Here is a 13,941-nt window from a genome sequence, read left to right as displayed (position 1 = left end):
TGTTTATATCTGATTGTGTCTAATTCCTACAAAAACAAAACGCAAGTTACATTAAAAATAGCTTTTTGTTAAAAGTGTTTGTGTTCCCCCTAATTTCTTGAAAAATCAAAAATTGTTGAGAGAGCTGTTCTGCCGCGTACCTTTTATTTAGACATTTTTTTAGTACAAATTGATTAAATGGCATAGAATTCCAGGATTAGATAGAAGAAATGTTAGCTTTCGTGAAAATAATTTACAGTAACCATCTACTGACCGTTGGCCTGAAAGGATTTTATAATCTAAAAAACCCCCCAAAGCTTGACTATAAGCCCAGGAGAGTGGGCTTATAGGCTTGGAATTGACTTCATTTGCAACTCCAACATTTCTCATATTGATTTTGCTTTTATTCAATTATAAGCTTATAAGCTTATAATCTTTAGCCAGACAGCGGTTTTCTTTATATATTTTTTTTTCAAAAAACTCATTTTAATTTTGTTTATTGATTTTTTATTTGAAGATAATAATAAAAATATCAAAATAGAGATATGTTTAATTTACTTAGAATTCGCCTTTATATATATATACTTTAACCCCAACTTCAAAAAATAAAATAAAATAAAATAAAATTTGGCCCTCTCTCATTAAAATGTCTGCTCCATCCTTGTGGGACACCAACTATAGCTAACTAGCTATTATACTTGTGCGTGACTATAATAATACATTCAGCCATACTCACTTAGAGCCGTACATGAAAAGCCTAACGGTAAGAATTGCATGCACTCTCTCAAGTGAGCATTAATGCTTATTGCTTGTTTAAACAAACTAAAGAAAAGTTTATAGAATAGAACTCTATAATTCTCTGTGGTGATTCAATTGTATTATCCAAAATGTATTCATAATATATTTTGAATATATTCTAACATTGCTAATCGCTTTGGAATCAAATGACACCATGGCTCCTATAAGTATGGAATTAGGTGAAATCGGGAGCTCAAGCTCCCTTAGAAACTCTTGAGTAAATTACTAAAAATGAAATATCGATGGTTGGTATTTTTCTTCCCACTCTTCTACACCGTGCAGATTAGTCTTATCCCAAATAAGCTAAAGAGCATACTCCACATAATCAGTTTAGAAAAAGAAAGTAAAAACTTACGTGATCTAACTTAGGAGAGAATGAAGACATATTTGGCTCTGTTTGTTAATGGTTTTTGTTTGACGTGACATAAAAGTGAAAGTAATTTTGAGTATTTTGCGTTTTAGGCTGTTTATTAATGCATTTATTTGTACGATGATACATGTTTCAAAGTGTCATGTGATGCTTTGTGTAGTGCTTTTCGAATACATTTCTTTATGTATAATGCAAGAACTTTACAGAAGTTGGCTAAAAGTCTGAATGGCTTCCATGCAAAATGGCAATATGACAAGCTTTGAAGTCGGTTGTTCCAAAGCTGTGATTTGTTGGTGTTTGCGTTTAGAGTCAGAATGACAATCAATGTGAGGTTATCTTGGAGAAATGATATTTTTATATTTTTTTTATACATTTATTGTACATCTTATTTTTAAATCTACCTTTAAATTCATGAAACCCACATTGGGCCCCATAAATTCAATGGTAAATTTAAAACTTTATTGTATATAGATGTACAAAAGATATATAAGAGATGTAAGTTTATCATTTCTCATTATCATGACCTGTTGACAGGACAAGATGTACAAGAATGGTGTAAAAAGTTGAGAAATTTTTAAATATTCAGAACAAGTTTTACGATGACTATAATCTGTTGACAAGATTTTGCGTAATTTTATGATTTTTTATTGTGACATAAAATAAGAAAGAGACAGTGCATTGAGATAATCCAAAGTAGTTAAGAGTTCGTTTGGCCATGTCATTTCACACATCTAAATTATGTTTTTAAATAAAAAATCACAAAAATCATTTCATTCAGACTAAGTTTTTTAAAAATGACAATTTGAACAATCGTAGACAATAAAATGCGTTTAAAACCAAGCTACGACTTTAAAAGTCAAACTCTGCATTTTTAAAAATTGCATATTTTGAAATTGTAATTTTTTAAATCACACATTTTGACACCACCAAACTAAACAGAACCTAAATGAAAAAATGGAAAATCGAAAGCATTGTTGTAAAAGAAATAAACGTGGCTTTGAGCCGAAAAGGGAACATGGCCGGAAAAGCGCTGCTATATATCCCTTCGAGAGTTCGAGTGCCAATCCTGTTTTGGTATTGCGGCCAATATCCTAGTTTTGTGGAATGGGGCCCGGTCCTGCTATTGGCCTTTTAGGTAAGAAGATAGAGAAGAACGAAGCATCGAATGAATTCTAAAACTGATATTGATTTTATTAAACTATCTCATTCAAGAGTGATTTTCCAACCAATGCAGGGCCAGCCCTTCTTTGGTATTTATGCAAGGAAACCTGCCAATGTGAAACTAAAAGATATAACTGGACATAAAGCTAGAATAGGCAGTAACATCCACCCAGTCCGGGAAAAGGCTTTTCAACTTCTTTGCCGGATCGAATAAATTTTGGTCTAACACAGCAACTTCCACTCTTAAATCCTCCTCACTACTGCTGGCCTGTGAAAACCACAAAGTTGAGCATGATTAGTAATGGCCACAAGAAAATATAGGGACGAGATGAAACTAAACAGTGGCCAAACTTTACCTCTAACCAGAAGGTCCAATTCTCACGGCTGGCTCCACTAAGTCTACATATATATGAAGGCGGACCACCACCGATTGTTTCAGGAGCTGTACCGGTTTCACAAAGGGTAAAATTTCTACAACAAAGTGAAGTATTTAGGCCAAAACCAAAGTGGGATGTGAAGGAATTTTCATACCTGGAAGAATACCATCTGCAAATGACCAACCGGATAAAGGACCAGTAATGTTAAGGACTGTAACCCAAACCTCCTCCAAGGTACTGAAAGGAAGACAACACATTAAGGTATTTAAACCTTACAACTGAAACGTAATTTATAATGCATCATGAAAACCTGTGTTTTCAACCACATCTCTAAACAAACTAACGGACCATTTACGTGCATCTATGTAATGGCATAACACGTGTTAAAGCCCGGTGGATATGGAGAAAGCAAGAGTGGGAGGTCCACTTCCAAGCTTAACTTTGTTCACTTGTTTCAATCATGTAAAGAAATAGCTTTCAACTACTGCAATGAGCATTTCACATGCCTGGTATGTGATTTATATGGATCTACAGCAACAAGAATCCTAAGGTCAAAACAAATTTATACTGAACTTGTTTTGCTTGACAGATAAATTCATAGAAGAAACCTTGTCATAAGCTTTAATTCTTCCCCTACTTTTGGGTGCGCATATAAATCATGCACCAACATGTATTAGAAAAAGAATCGACTTCTAAAGTCATCAGAGATCACATCATAAATAATGCAGTACTGAAAATACAAATGCAGGTGGACAAGCATCTTAAAGTAGAAGAATAAAGTTATACCAGAATGAAACAAGATTACAGGGATACAAACAGCCACATGTTGTGCAAAACAGATAAGCAACATATCGTCTTCCAGAAAACAAGTCCACCATATTTGAAACATGCAACTTTGTTTGAAGAAAATCGACATGATTTAATTGTGAAAATATGAAAAGCACAAATATTTATGACTTAGAATATTTAACTATGGCCATGTCAGCCCATAAAGGTGCTCAATACTTTGGAGTTGTAAATCCAAAGCACATGAAAATGTTTGTGGATGTATATGCGGATCAATTTCATGGATAGCACATGCATTTCAATCCACTCACCCTAATGAAAGTTCCAAGTAAACTCTTCGAGATCCTTCTATAGAAATTGTTTGTGGCTTATAAATAGACAAATGGGGGAGATATCTATACTGCTTCAGAACATCATCACTTTGCGAGGGGAACTTCAACATTCTTGAGAACAAAAAAGAAACTGGAAATAGTGCCTGCAAAAGAAAGAGATCTTCTTGATAGCTTTAGATTTCACGCATTACACCAATAATTTTAGAATTAACACAGAACAGTCTATTGAAAGTAGCAATTACTTCAAGTCATGCAACTTATCCCTTGGTGAGCATATAATCACAGTTACATATTTAAAAAAGAACAGCAAACCTCAATATTTGTGCCAGTAGTTTTTGTTTTTTTTGTTGTGACCAGTGTGTTCAGAAGACCAGCTTAAGTATCAATTGAGCAGCTTAAGTATCAATTGAGGAGTAAAATCATCTTTTGCTTAATGCCATGACCATTTGTTGCAACAAAACATTTGGTTGACAAATCTAGTATATGAGAGAGAGAGAGAGAGAAAGAATTGTTTTTTTTTTTAGGAAATCAGCATATTAATAAGACCATTATTATTGTTCAGATCTCCCAAAAAAAAATGTTGACTGAGAGAGAGAAAGAGAGAGAATTGTTTTTTTTTTTTAGGAAATCAGCATATTAATAAGACCATTATTATTGTTCAGATCTCCCAAAAAAAAATGTTGACTGAGAGAGAGAAAGAGAGAGAATTGTTTTTTTTTTTTAGGAAATCAGCATATTAATAAGACCATTATTATTGTTCATATCTCCCAAAAAAAATGTTGACTTTGATGCAGGTATATGCATTGCTTCCATGCTGGCATGAGGGAACATTTGACAAACCAGCCATTAAGAGTTTGAATCAGAAAAGGCATTATTTATGCCTTTCCAAGGCATACAAGACCATCTAAATCGTACATTTGACATAACAGTGACTTGAAACTTTAATAGTCACATACCATCCAAGTCTCTCGATGAGACAACGCTGCAGTTTCGAAAGATAACTCCGAACTAATTTGCAATTCGTTTGCCACTTCAGGTGCATATTTGAAAACAAAAGGTAAAGAATTGGAATCCACTACAGAAAGATCATAAGTAGAGTCCACAACCCGATTTCCATCTGTCAACCCCAGAAGTAAAAACAAAATTTTCAGATGATATATAACAAACAGAAGCGGTTTTTTATTTTTTATTTTTTTAAGTATAACAAACATCATAGGCTAAAAGTGTAATTCTATTTTAAGTATTATAGTATTTGACTTGACAGACATTGAAAACCTATTGAAATTTACAGGTCTGTTTGGTAGCATTTTCTGAAATTTTTTCCATGGATATGTTTTTCTTAAATTATAAAATAAGAGTTTCAGGAAGCCCCATTTTAATGTTATCTGAAAACAGATTGTTTTCACAAACAATTTCTTAAATATAGTTTCTGTTTGGTAGAGAGCTTTTGCAGTGTTTTCTGTTTTTGTGAATATAAAAGAGTTTTCTGTATCCCAAAAAATAGGAACCAAATAGATCTGTGGTTCATTCAACAAATAAAAACTGATAGCTTCAGTACCTGCAGTAAGGAATGTATGCTGAAAGATAAGCCTCTTAGGCGCGTCCTTGCTGTATGGGAAGAATTGCGATGACAGAGCCAAGGCAAGCACACTAAGATGCAGCAAAAATTGCAAAATTGATGACCTGGCTAACCAATGACCACATATAGGTATGAGGGGCCCCACACACCAGCCAGTTGTAACTCCAATTATTGCTGCCATTACTATATCTGGAAGAAAATACCCTGAAAGCAAAGACCTAATTAGTACTATCATTACTACTACTACTACTATTACTATAATCATGATTATTATTATTCTTGTGGTTATTGTTATTATCATTACCAACTCCACTACTATTGTCATTATTTTGTATGAATGCTTAGGTGGTTAAACATTGCACAATAAAGTCTCTAGATTCTTAACTTTGAACTGCCTTATATAAGACAGCTTAAAGGTATATCATAAAAAGTTAAACGACACAGGACTTTCATAAGATAAGCATAAACAAAATCAGAGCCTACAAGTTGTGAATAAGATACATGAGTTTTTTCCCAATAAAAAGAAAATTAATTTTAAGGTAGGATTCATTTGTCAAGCAAGTGGAAACATCCATTTAATTAACTTTAACTGCCACATCCACCAAGTACTCACTGATTACTGCAGCCCAGCAACTAATAATATACAGTAAACAGGATTCGATGGATGCATAACTCTTCACTCAAAATATATAAATGCTTTTTTTTCTTTTTTATGAATAATAATAATTTTATAGAAAGAAAATGGCAAAGCCCTCGTACACGAAAAGTATACAAGAGAGCCAAATACCTTAGAGGCTAAAAAATATATGGATACTTAATGAACCAGAATTGTATCCTCCACTAGATCAAAAGACTGAAGTGTGTTCTGTTTTAAGCAAAACAGTCTTGCTACTGCTCATGTCTCAAGAATAGTATGTTTGTTGGAAGTGAAAGGTTAATCAATAAATTAACAGTGAGAAAAAGATAAGAGTTCAGAAAAACTAACCATAAGGGGGTGGAACAGCACCCATCATGCCCATCTTCTCAATCAAAAATTGAGCAAGAAACCCCCCGAAGTAAACAGAGTATATAAGGCATGGAATCAGAGGTATCATGTAAAACACCGTTGATCTGACAAAACAAATTTAATCATATCACAATGTTCAAAATGCTACTAATTAATTCCTTCCAGAACAAAAGACATGGCGTGGTGCAACAGTTCTTTGCAAAAATTTAAATGAAAAGTGGTTCTAGAACATATTTACATTTAACAGTAAATAAAAAAAATCTTACCATATATGAAATTCTACCACCAGCAACATTAACGTGAAGTACTTTGATATATATGAACAATACAAAAATTATGCAATTCAATTAATTATTATTCATGAAGTTTACAGAGAGATATGAGTTCAGAACCATGGAAAGCCTTATACACAAATGGTATTCAACCACCAATGAAGTTGTGTCCCATACTCTGACGACAACAAAGAAAGTCCCTTGGAACTTCTCAATCATTTCACCAATTTTGGCAAAACTTGTCAAGAATTATTTAGGTACAAAATACCTATAAAAAAAAAAATTATTTAGGTACAAATCGTAGCACTTGAGAATCTGGCAAATGTCATCATCCCCACTAGAGATATATAATCTGTTTTCCAAGAGGCCAACTACCTAACTTTCCAGTACAAGGTTCCCAAGCTTACGAGCCAAAAACAATACCCTAGGGAAGCCCAACATTTATACCTATTCTCCTTTTTGGGCTGAGCTGAAGCCCATTCGACATTTAAGCTAAACAAATTGCCAAATGCAGCGTGGAATCTGAGAAACAACCTTTGCAATAATTGCCAAAACAAGACATTTGCCCAATAAACTGGGAGTTCTTCTACACATAAACACTTGGAAATCAACAATAACATAATTAACTTTCAAAGTACCAACTAGAAAAAATGCACATGGCTCGCAAAAGAAGGGAATCAAACTGACCACCATTGAGACGCGTACCTGAGTGATTGGCATCCATAAGATTTGACTGACAAGCAAAAGGAAGCCCATGTGGCAAGCATCGAAGCGGAAATGAAAAAAGTCAAGAAGCCCCCATACAGACCAGCTAAAAGATAAGCCTGCTTTTATGAAGGTTCTTTAGACATCTGTTGCAATATATCTACATCGGACCAATAAAACTAATCACAGTAGCCAATACATACCGAAGTTATTATTGCATAAAACCCAAATGCTCCCCAAAACCTAGCTTCGTCAGATAGTTCCTACAAGACACGTGAGATTAATGCTAAGACAACTACATTAAGCATCTGCAATAGGTCTATAAACTCTAAGCAGGGAAGGATCCCACCAAAATAGATTTAAGTCAAATTTGAAATATAATGGCATGTCCGACACTTTGGCATTGCATACCATGTGCACTAAGAGGAAATAACCAAATAGATAAATCTTAGCAAGATCCACTACAGCAAAGTTTGATGAAATTTACAAATTACCAACAAAAAAAAAAAGAGAGAGCACATCAAGGCACTTAGAAAGATAAAAATGGAAGAAAAAAAAATGTAGGCTAAATTACACTCTCCCCATAAACTATGACCTTTACCCACTAAACTTTAACTCAGAGCACTTAGACCCTATTTTAAAGTTTCAGAGTTAATTCCTCCTCCCACCCCCCCCCCCTCTGGGGGTCAAAATCAATGATTAAGTTGGAAGGAAAAATATGTGAAATTGCTAAATTTTCCATTTATGTGAAAAAAGAGTCGACTGTTATATATATATAAAATAAGGATGCTTGTCAAGGGCAATTTAGTCATTTCACATGCTCCAACTTAACGGCTTATTTGATGAATGAGACAAACTAACACCGAACTTCGAAATAGAGTCCAAGTTGCACCGGGTCAAAGTTTATGGGAGTAAGTAATACACATATGATAGTTTATGGAAGGAAAGTGTAAATTACCCAAAAACTCTATGAAAGAAAATATGATAAACTTGGCCTGAGTTTAGGAATATATGAAAAACATTTAATAGAAGTGTACCTCTCTTGATGTCTTAGGAACTGAAACAGCTTGAGAGAGGGGAAAGCAACTCCAAACAATTCTTGGAATCAACAGACCAACAAGTGAACCAGGGACAAACATCATGAAAGCCAAGTATGGATGAGCAAACCTGTATTTCAGTCCAGCATGTCAAGAAGAAACTTGCAAATGCACTGATAAAGTGCAAAAGCTTATCTTCAAAAGGAACTAGAGGCTCTCCAAAGAGCTGGGGTTTGATTTCTAGAGGTTTCTAGAAGTTTGATGTCATAACATCGGCTAGGAATTCAAAAACAATCCATATTATTTAAATACATCATTTGGAATCATGCAAGTACTTTATCACTTTGTGCTTAACTGAATCCTACTAGATCTCTAAAGGCAGGGTCAAGCCTGACATAATACATACTAAGTACTAGGTCACTTGATTTAGCCATGACTTCCTTATAGCCATAATATGTCACAAGTTAAACCATAGAAACTGAAAGGAATCATCATGTATAAGGAAGAGCTCCTTCATTGATAGCAACAGGTTTCATTGGCTGAAATGAGGTGCCTTGAGATAGAATATAATAAAATACAACTAAATACAGTTTTATCAATTATTATAAGGTATCTCAAACTCATTAACCTACACCTATTAAAAGGGAAAAAAAATCGTGGACAATAAAAAAGCTAGTTAGCTTAATATTAAAAACAATATTAACAAGACAAAAGTTTATCAAGATATATATCAACCCACCAGCTCATCGCATACCGAGAGAACAGCAACCTTAGGATGGAAAATAAAATCGGAATAATAATTGCAAGTATAATCCCAGTAGCATGGAACAGCATTCCTGAAAAATTAACAATTTGACAAAGTTATCCAAAATCTCCAAGTGATGCCAACATTAAATATTAAATATAGAGTAGAGAACCAAAACTCTTAACAGGAAAATATTATAATAAAATTAAGAACATGGAAGGACAGCCATAGATTTTTAAATAGAAATCAGCGATGACCATTTACCTCGCATAAAATCACAGAAGATTGCAAACCAAGATCGCGATCCAGAATACAGTAAACACAAAAAGAAGGGCATAGTAAGGAAGATGGCAATAGGAATACTATGAAGTACCATGGCCATTCTTCTTGAATAGAATATCTGAAAGATTCATGACAAAAAAAAACCAGAAAGGAGCAATATTATTCATCACTTAAGACAATTAATGCATCATAATCAGATCATAAACCACATATTAAAAGCATACCATGAACCATGTTAAGTAATCAAAGAAAACAGCTCGTTCATCCATGTATCCATTGGAAGTAGCAGCAAAAGATTCTCTATCATGGGCATTTTGTAGCTTAGAAGAATTGGTGAAGGCTTTAATCATGCTGAACAAATTTTCTCCACGTGCTTGGATGCTTCCAGGTCTGAAGACATTTGGATGTATAAGAGGAAGTGTTTAAGGACAAAATACATAAAGATTCCAATTAAGTAAATCTGTACCAAAATAGCAGATGTAATGCATACAATAGTCTCTCCATTGTATCATAGGAGGTATGATAAAAATAACCACCAAGGAGAAAGATAATATCCAGCCCAGGAATGTTGCCATAATCTTGGGAAAATATTCGGTAATCTGTATCTCCAGGAATAACAGGAAAAACATCCTGCATATAACAAATAGATCCTCAATTCAATCAGTTGTGTTGAAACAGAAGACTACTGCAGGCAAAGCACATTAAAATGTAAACGGGATAAAAGCACACACACGCGCACACACACACACAAGGAAAGAAAATAATAAAATTGAGGTTGAAGAAAGAGTGTAAATATAATGCATTGCTCCAACCTCAGTGCAAAACTTTTTGACACATTAAAAAAAATCATGCAACTAATCGTTGAAGCGGAAATGAGAAAAAGCTGTACTGTTTTGACATCATCATGAAAGTTGATATTCAGCGCTCCTCATGAATCATTAAAATGACAATTACACCACCTAGATTTGAATTTAAGATTATAAGAAAGTTATTCCAAAAAATAAATAAAGAACAAACCTGAGCAGCACTATGTGCCATCGGGTATACTGCTGATTGGGCATAGACATCAGAAGGCCAAGAACCAGGTCCAGATTGGCAAACTAAGTCTGTTTATTGAAGAACACATAATCAGCAGTGTGTTATGGCACCAAAAAAGAAATATACAATGGGAAGAGATGTTGAAATTAAAGTGCTTATCCTCTGTCAACAAGAAAACAATTCTCAATTTATTAATCGTTCCTCTATTTCACTAAGCATGTAATCAGGAGTGGAAATCAAGCACATGTTAATATTTATTGTTAATACAGTTAACTTTGATTGATCTTCTTTGTCTAACATTGTAATCTAATTATCCTAGTTGTTGGTTTGTATGTTTTCTAGGTCATCGATTTCTCTCTAAGTTATCCACCAAAAGGAAAAGTTATGCCAAGCAGTTAGTTGCAGAATAGCACTCCTGCACACAGTCACATTACGCATACAACCTAAAAGTTTTCAGAAAATAATATCAGCATTGGACCATATCCTACCAGGACCTCCACTACCAGATGCTTCCACATTTATAAAAGCTCCAACTGTATCACGCCATTTATGTGTCTTTATGAAGCCATGTGAACCCTGAAACAGCAAATGTGAACAAACAACACTTCATAAGCTTAAATAGTTAAATGTATGTGAGAGAGCCAATCGCAGGAAAAATAAAAATAAAAGAAGGAATCTTCAGATGCAAATTAACTATATGATCAGCTAGCAGAAATTGTGATGGTTGGCGTTCTACTGTTTAACTTGGTTTTGTTTTTCATGCAGAAGTGCTTAGGAGGTCCCGTGACACCTATTTCTGTTTGCTAATTAAAACTCATTTACTCACACCCCAGAAAAAGGAACTTTAATCAGGGGATAGCATGAGGCAGTTCCAGCTTCAGTTGATTTAAAAAAAAACAAAATTGTAATATATGCCCTCCTTAACAGAAGTAGCAACAAAATAGTATTTTAACAGGTGTAGCACATTAAAATCCAAACAAATCCAACTAATACATCTACATAATTGATTACTTGCATCTCTATAGCCAGGATCCTTTTCAAGCATGATGCTGACATAAAGAGGCAAATCCTAAATAAAACAACAGAACACCAGGAAAACTGCGTACTTAATACAACTTTCAAGCCAGGGAAAAAAGGGAAGGGAGAAATAATAGCTGAGTAAAAATAATTTTGCTTCCAGACAAAGCAGTACCATGATGGCTTACCAACATAAATAGCTCTTCTGCACCATTAAAAAGAAAAACAATAGGTCGGGGAGGGACCCAGCCAGAGTCTACAGTGAGTCTTGCTACTTCCAGCATCGATGCTACAAATGAAAAAGTAAAAGACCATATATGAACCAATCAAGCAAGAATTGCCAGTATAATATTTATATTGGGTGTAGATTTTCATTGTACCCACCAACACATGAACCACAGTCACCAGCACCTGGGGAACCGAGTGGACTATCAAAATGGCCGTTCAGTAAAAGTGACGGGTCAGTGTCTTGTGCATCTGCTGATGATATCCTGCCATTTATTTGAAGTTAATCCACAGTGACATTTGTACCCAAAAAAAAAAAAATTGAAAGATCTTTCTTTTCTTTTTTTTTTTAAGGAAAAAAGTAACTCTTCATTTACTCATAAGATACACAGACTTGCGAATTTCCTCTTATATGCAGTACAATTTACAAGCTTCCAACTTAAAAAATTGTACATCATTTGAGTCTTTGTACAGACACTTCGTCATTTTCTCCCATTAAACCACCTTTCAAGATTGCTTCTAGGGACAGTTATTCCCCCTGCCTTTCTTTTTCTTTTTCTTTTTTCCTTTACAGGGTTCTAGGGGTTCATTTTCTCCCCACAATATTTAAACTTTTACCTAATAGCATCAAAAAATGAAGCTTCGCATGGCTTTCTTTATATGTAAAAGGTTATCCCTATCTAAACATCTTTTACATCAAGACTGGGGCCTAGTAGTTTCATTGCTGATTGATACACAGCTTTCAAAATCAGCATTAACAAATGCAAATTCCAACAATCAATACAAATTCAATCAGAACAATGTAAACTTACCTCATTACAATGTTTATGTGGTTTCTATAGGCCAGCGTGATGCTGTAGCCTAAGAATATCATGCTGAAGGAGCCATTAACAACAGTCTCCTCGATATCTACTCTGCAAATAAAGCAATTGGGGCACCACTGCAAACTATTAAAACTCAAATAAAACAACCAAATCCTCCAGCTTGGGTACAACAAGACCAGACCAACTCGAACTTTAATTTGCAGCTTTCAACACAAAACGAAACAAAACACACAGAGAAAATGAATGTCATAACTTCATAACATTTTAGAAATCAGTAGACCAACCTAATATCGGACCCGGCCCGATCCTTCATCATTTCCAGCTGGCCTTTGATATAATGAGCAGCTTCTCTCAAACCAGGACGTCCTTCCTGTCAACCAAATACTAATAAACAACCAAACAATTTTTTGAAAAAAAAAAAAAACAGCTTCTATCTTATGGTTCACAGTCGGTCTTCTTTGGTGGCTAAACAAAACTACGAAAAATTGAAAGAAAATGAAAGTCGTAATCTTAAACCCGAATTTTGAACCAAATTAAATATAATTAACATTCAATTTAATTTACCATGCAACAAATTTAAACTTTAAAAAAAAAAAAAAACCAAGAGCTCTGAGAAAATGAAATTCGCAATCTCAAAACCGAACTTTGCGACAAATTAAAGAGTCAGAGCATCAACTTCTTTGGCTCTCTGTCTTTTCCATTCACCATTCTTAGCAAACAAGAAGAGCTTAAGCTTTCTGAAATCCAAAAAGAAAACAGTTTCCTTTCAAAATCAAAACCGAAGGAGCCAAAAGAATTCGTCTCACTTGGCGGCCATCGATCTCTTTGGACAAAACGCGGACGTGCTCGACCGCCCTCGCCTCCGAGAACCGGCCGAGAGGCGCGTCGTTCCCAAGCGGCTTGACGAACTTCATGTGGAGGACGGAGTAGGCCAGCATGGCCATGAGGCCGTACATGAGCGCCAAAGCGAGCAAGAATTTGAACCCGCGCACGTCCTCTCTACTCAACCTCAACGCCATTCTCCTTCTCGCTTGATCGGTGCCTCCAAAGCCACAATAATAGAGAGGGAGGAAGATGACTCACGTGTATTTGGTATATGCTGGATTTTGTCAGTGGAGTCGGTAGGAAACTAGGTAAGAGAATAGAACCATGGATATGTAGAAAGCTACATATGCAGCCACACTCCAGCGACGTCGCGTTTGTCCTGTGACATATTATTATATATAAATTAGTTCAGTGTTCTACACTTCTACGAGCTTGGGCTACCTAGTGTGAAGACTGGCCGGCCGGTATCTAAAATTTTTAATATTTTATTTTTATATAAATTATTTTTAAAGATAATGTTCGTTTGGGTATTAAATTTTTGAAATTAAAATTGAATGTTAATTCTATTTACAAATTTCGAGGT

General features: G+C 34.8%; 1 protein-coding gene across 2 annotated transcripts; it reads right to left on the bottom strand.

The window, feature by feature from the left end:
* Window positions 1-2,313: 2,313 nt before the first annotated feature.
* Window positions 2,314-13,727, bottom strand: LOC133864743 (uncharacterized). Of its 2 annotated transcripts, none has more exons than XM_062301157.1 (21): window positions 13,340-13,727; window positions 12,818-12,903; window positions 12,522-12,623; window positions 11,869-11,975; window positions 11,673-11,773; window positions 10,956-11,043; window positions 10,447-10,535; window positions 9,920-10,059; window positions 9,654-9,819; window positions 9,412-9,547; window positions 9,142-9,238; window positions 8,403-8,532; window positions 7,569-7,628; window positions 7,366-7,484; window positions 6,368-6,492; window positions 5,362-5,586; window positions 4,760-4,920; window positions 3,783-3,946; window positions 2,840-2,922; window positions 2,665-2,750; window positions 2,314-2,576 (listed from the first exon to the last, which is right to left on the bottom strand). In XM_062301157.1, exons 1-21 carry the CDS (start codon window positions 13,550-13,552, stop codon window positions 2,430-2,432), a joined length of 2,625 nt encoding a protein of 874 aa, XP_062157141.1. In that variant the 5' UTR covers window positions 13,553-13,727; the 3' UTR covers window positions 2,314-2,429. The 2 variants fall into 2 exon arrangements, with proteins under 2 accessions (XP_062157141.1, XP_062157148.1); XM_062301164.1 differs by having other exon boundaries at window positions 9,157-9,238.
* Window positions 13,728-13,941: the final 214 nt, after the last annotated feature.

Source organism: Alnus glutinosa, chromosome 1 (assembly GCF_958979055.1).
Source record: "Alnus glutinosa chromosome 1, dhAlnGlut1.1, whole genome shotgun sequence".
NCBI classification, from domain to species: Eukaryota; Viridiplantae; Streptophyta; class Magnoliopsida; order Fagales; family Betulaceae; genus Alnus; species Alnus glutinosa.
Note: the sequence above shows the minus strand (reverse complement) of the source record. Positions and strands in the feature narration are given on the sequence as shown.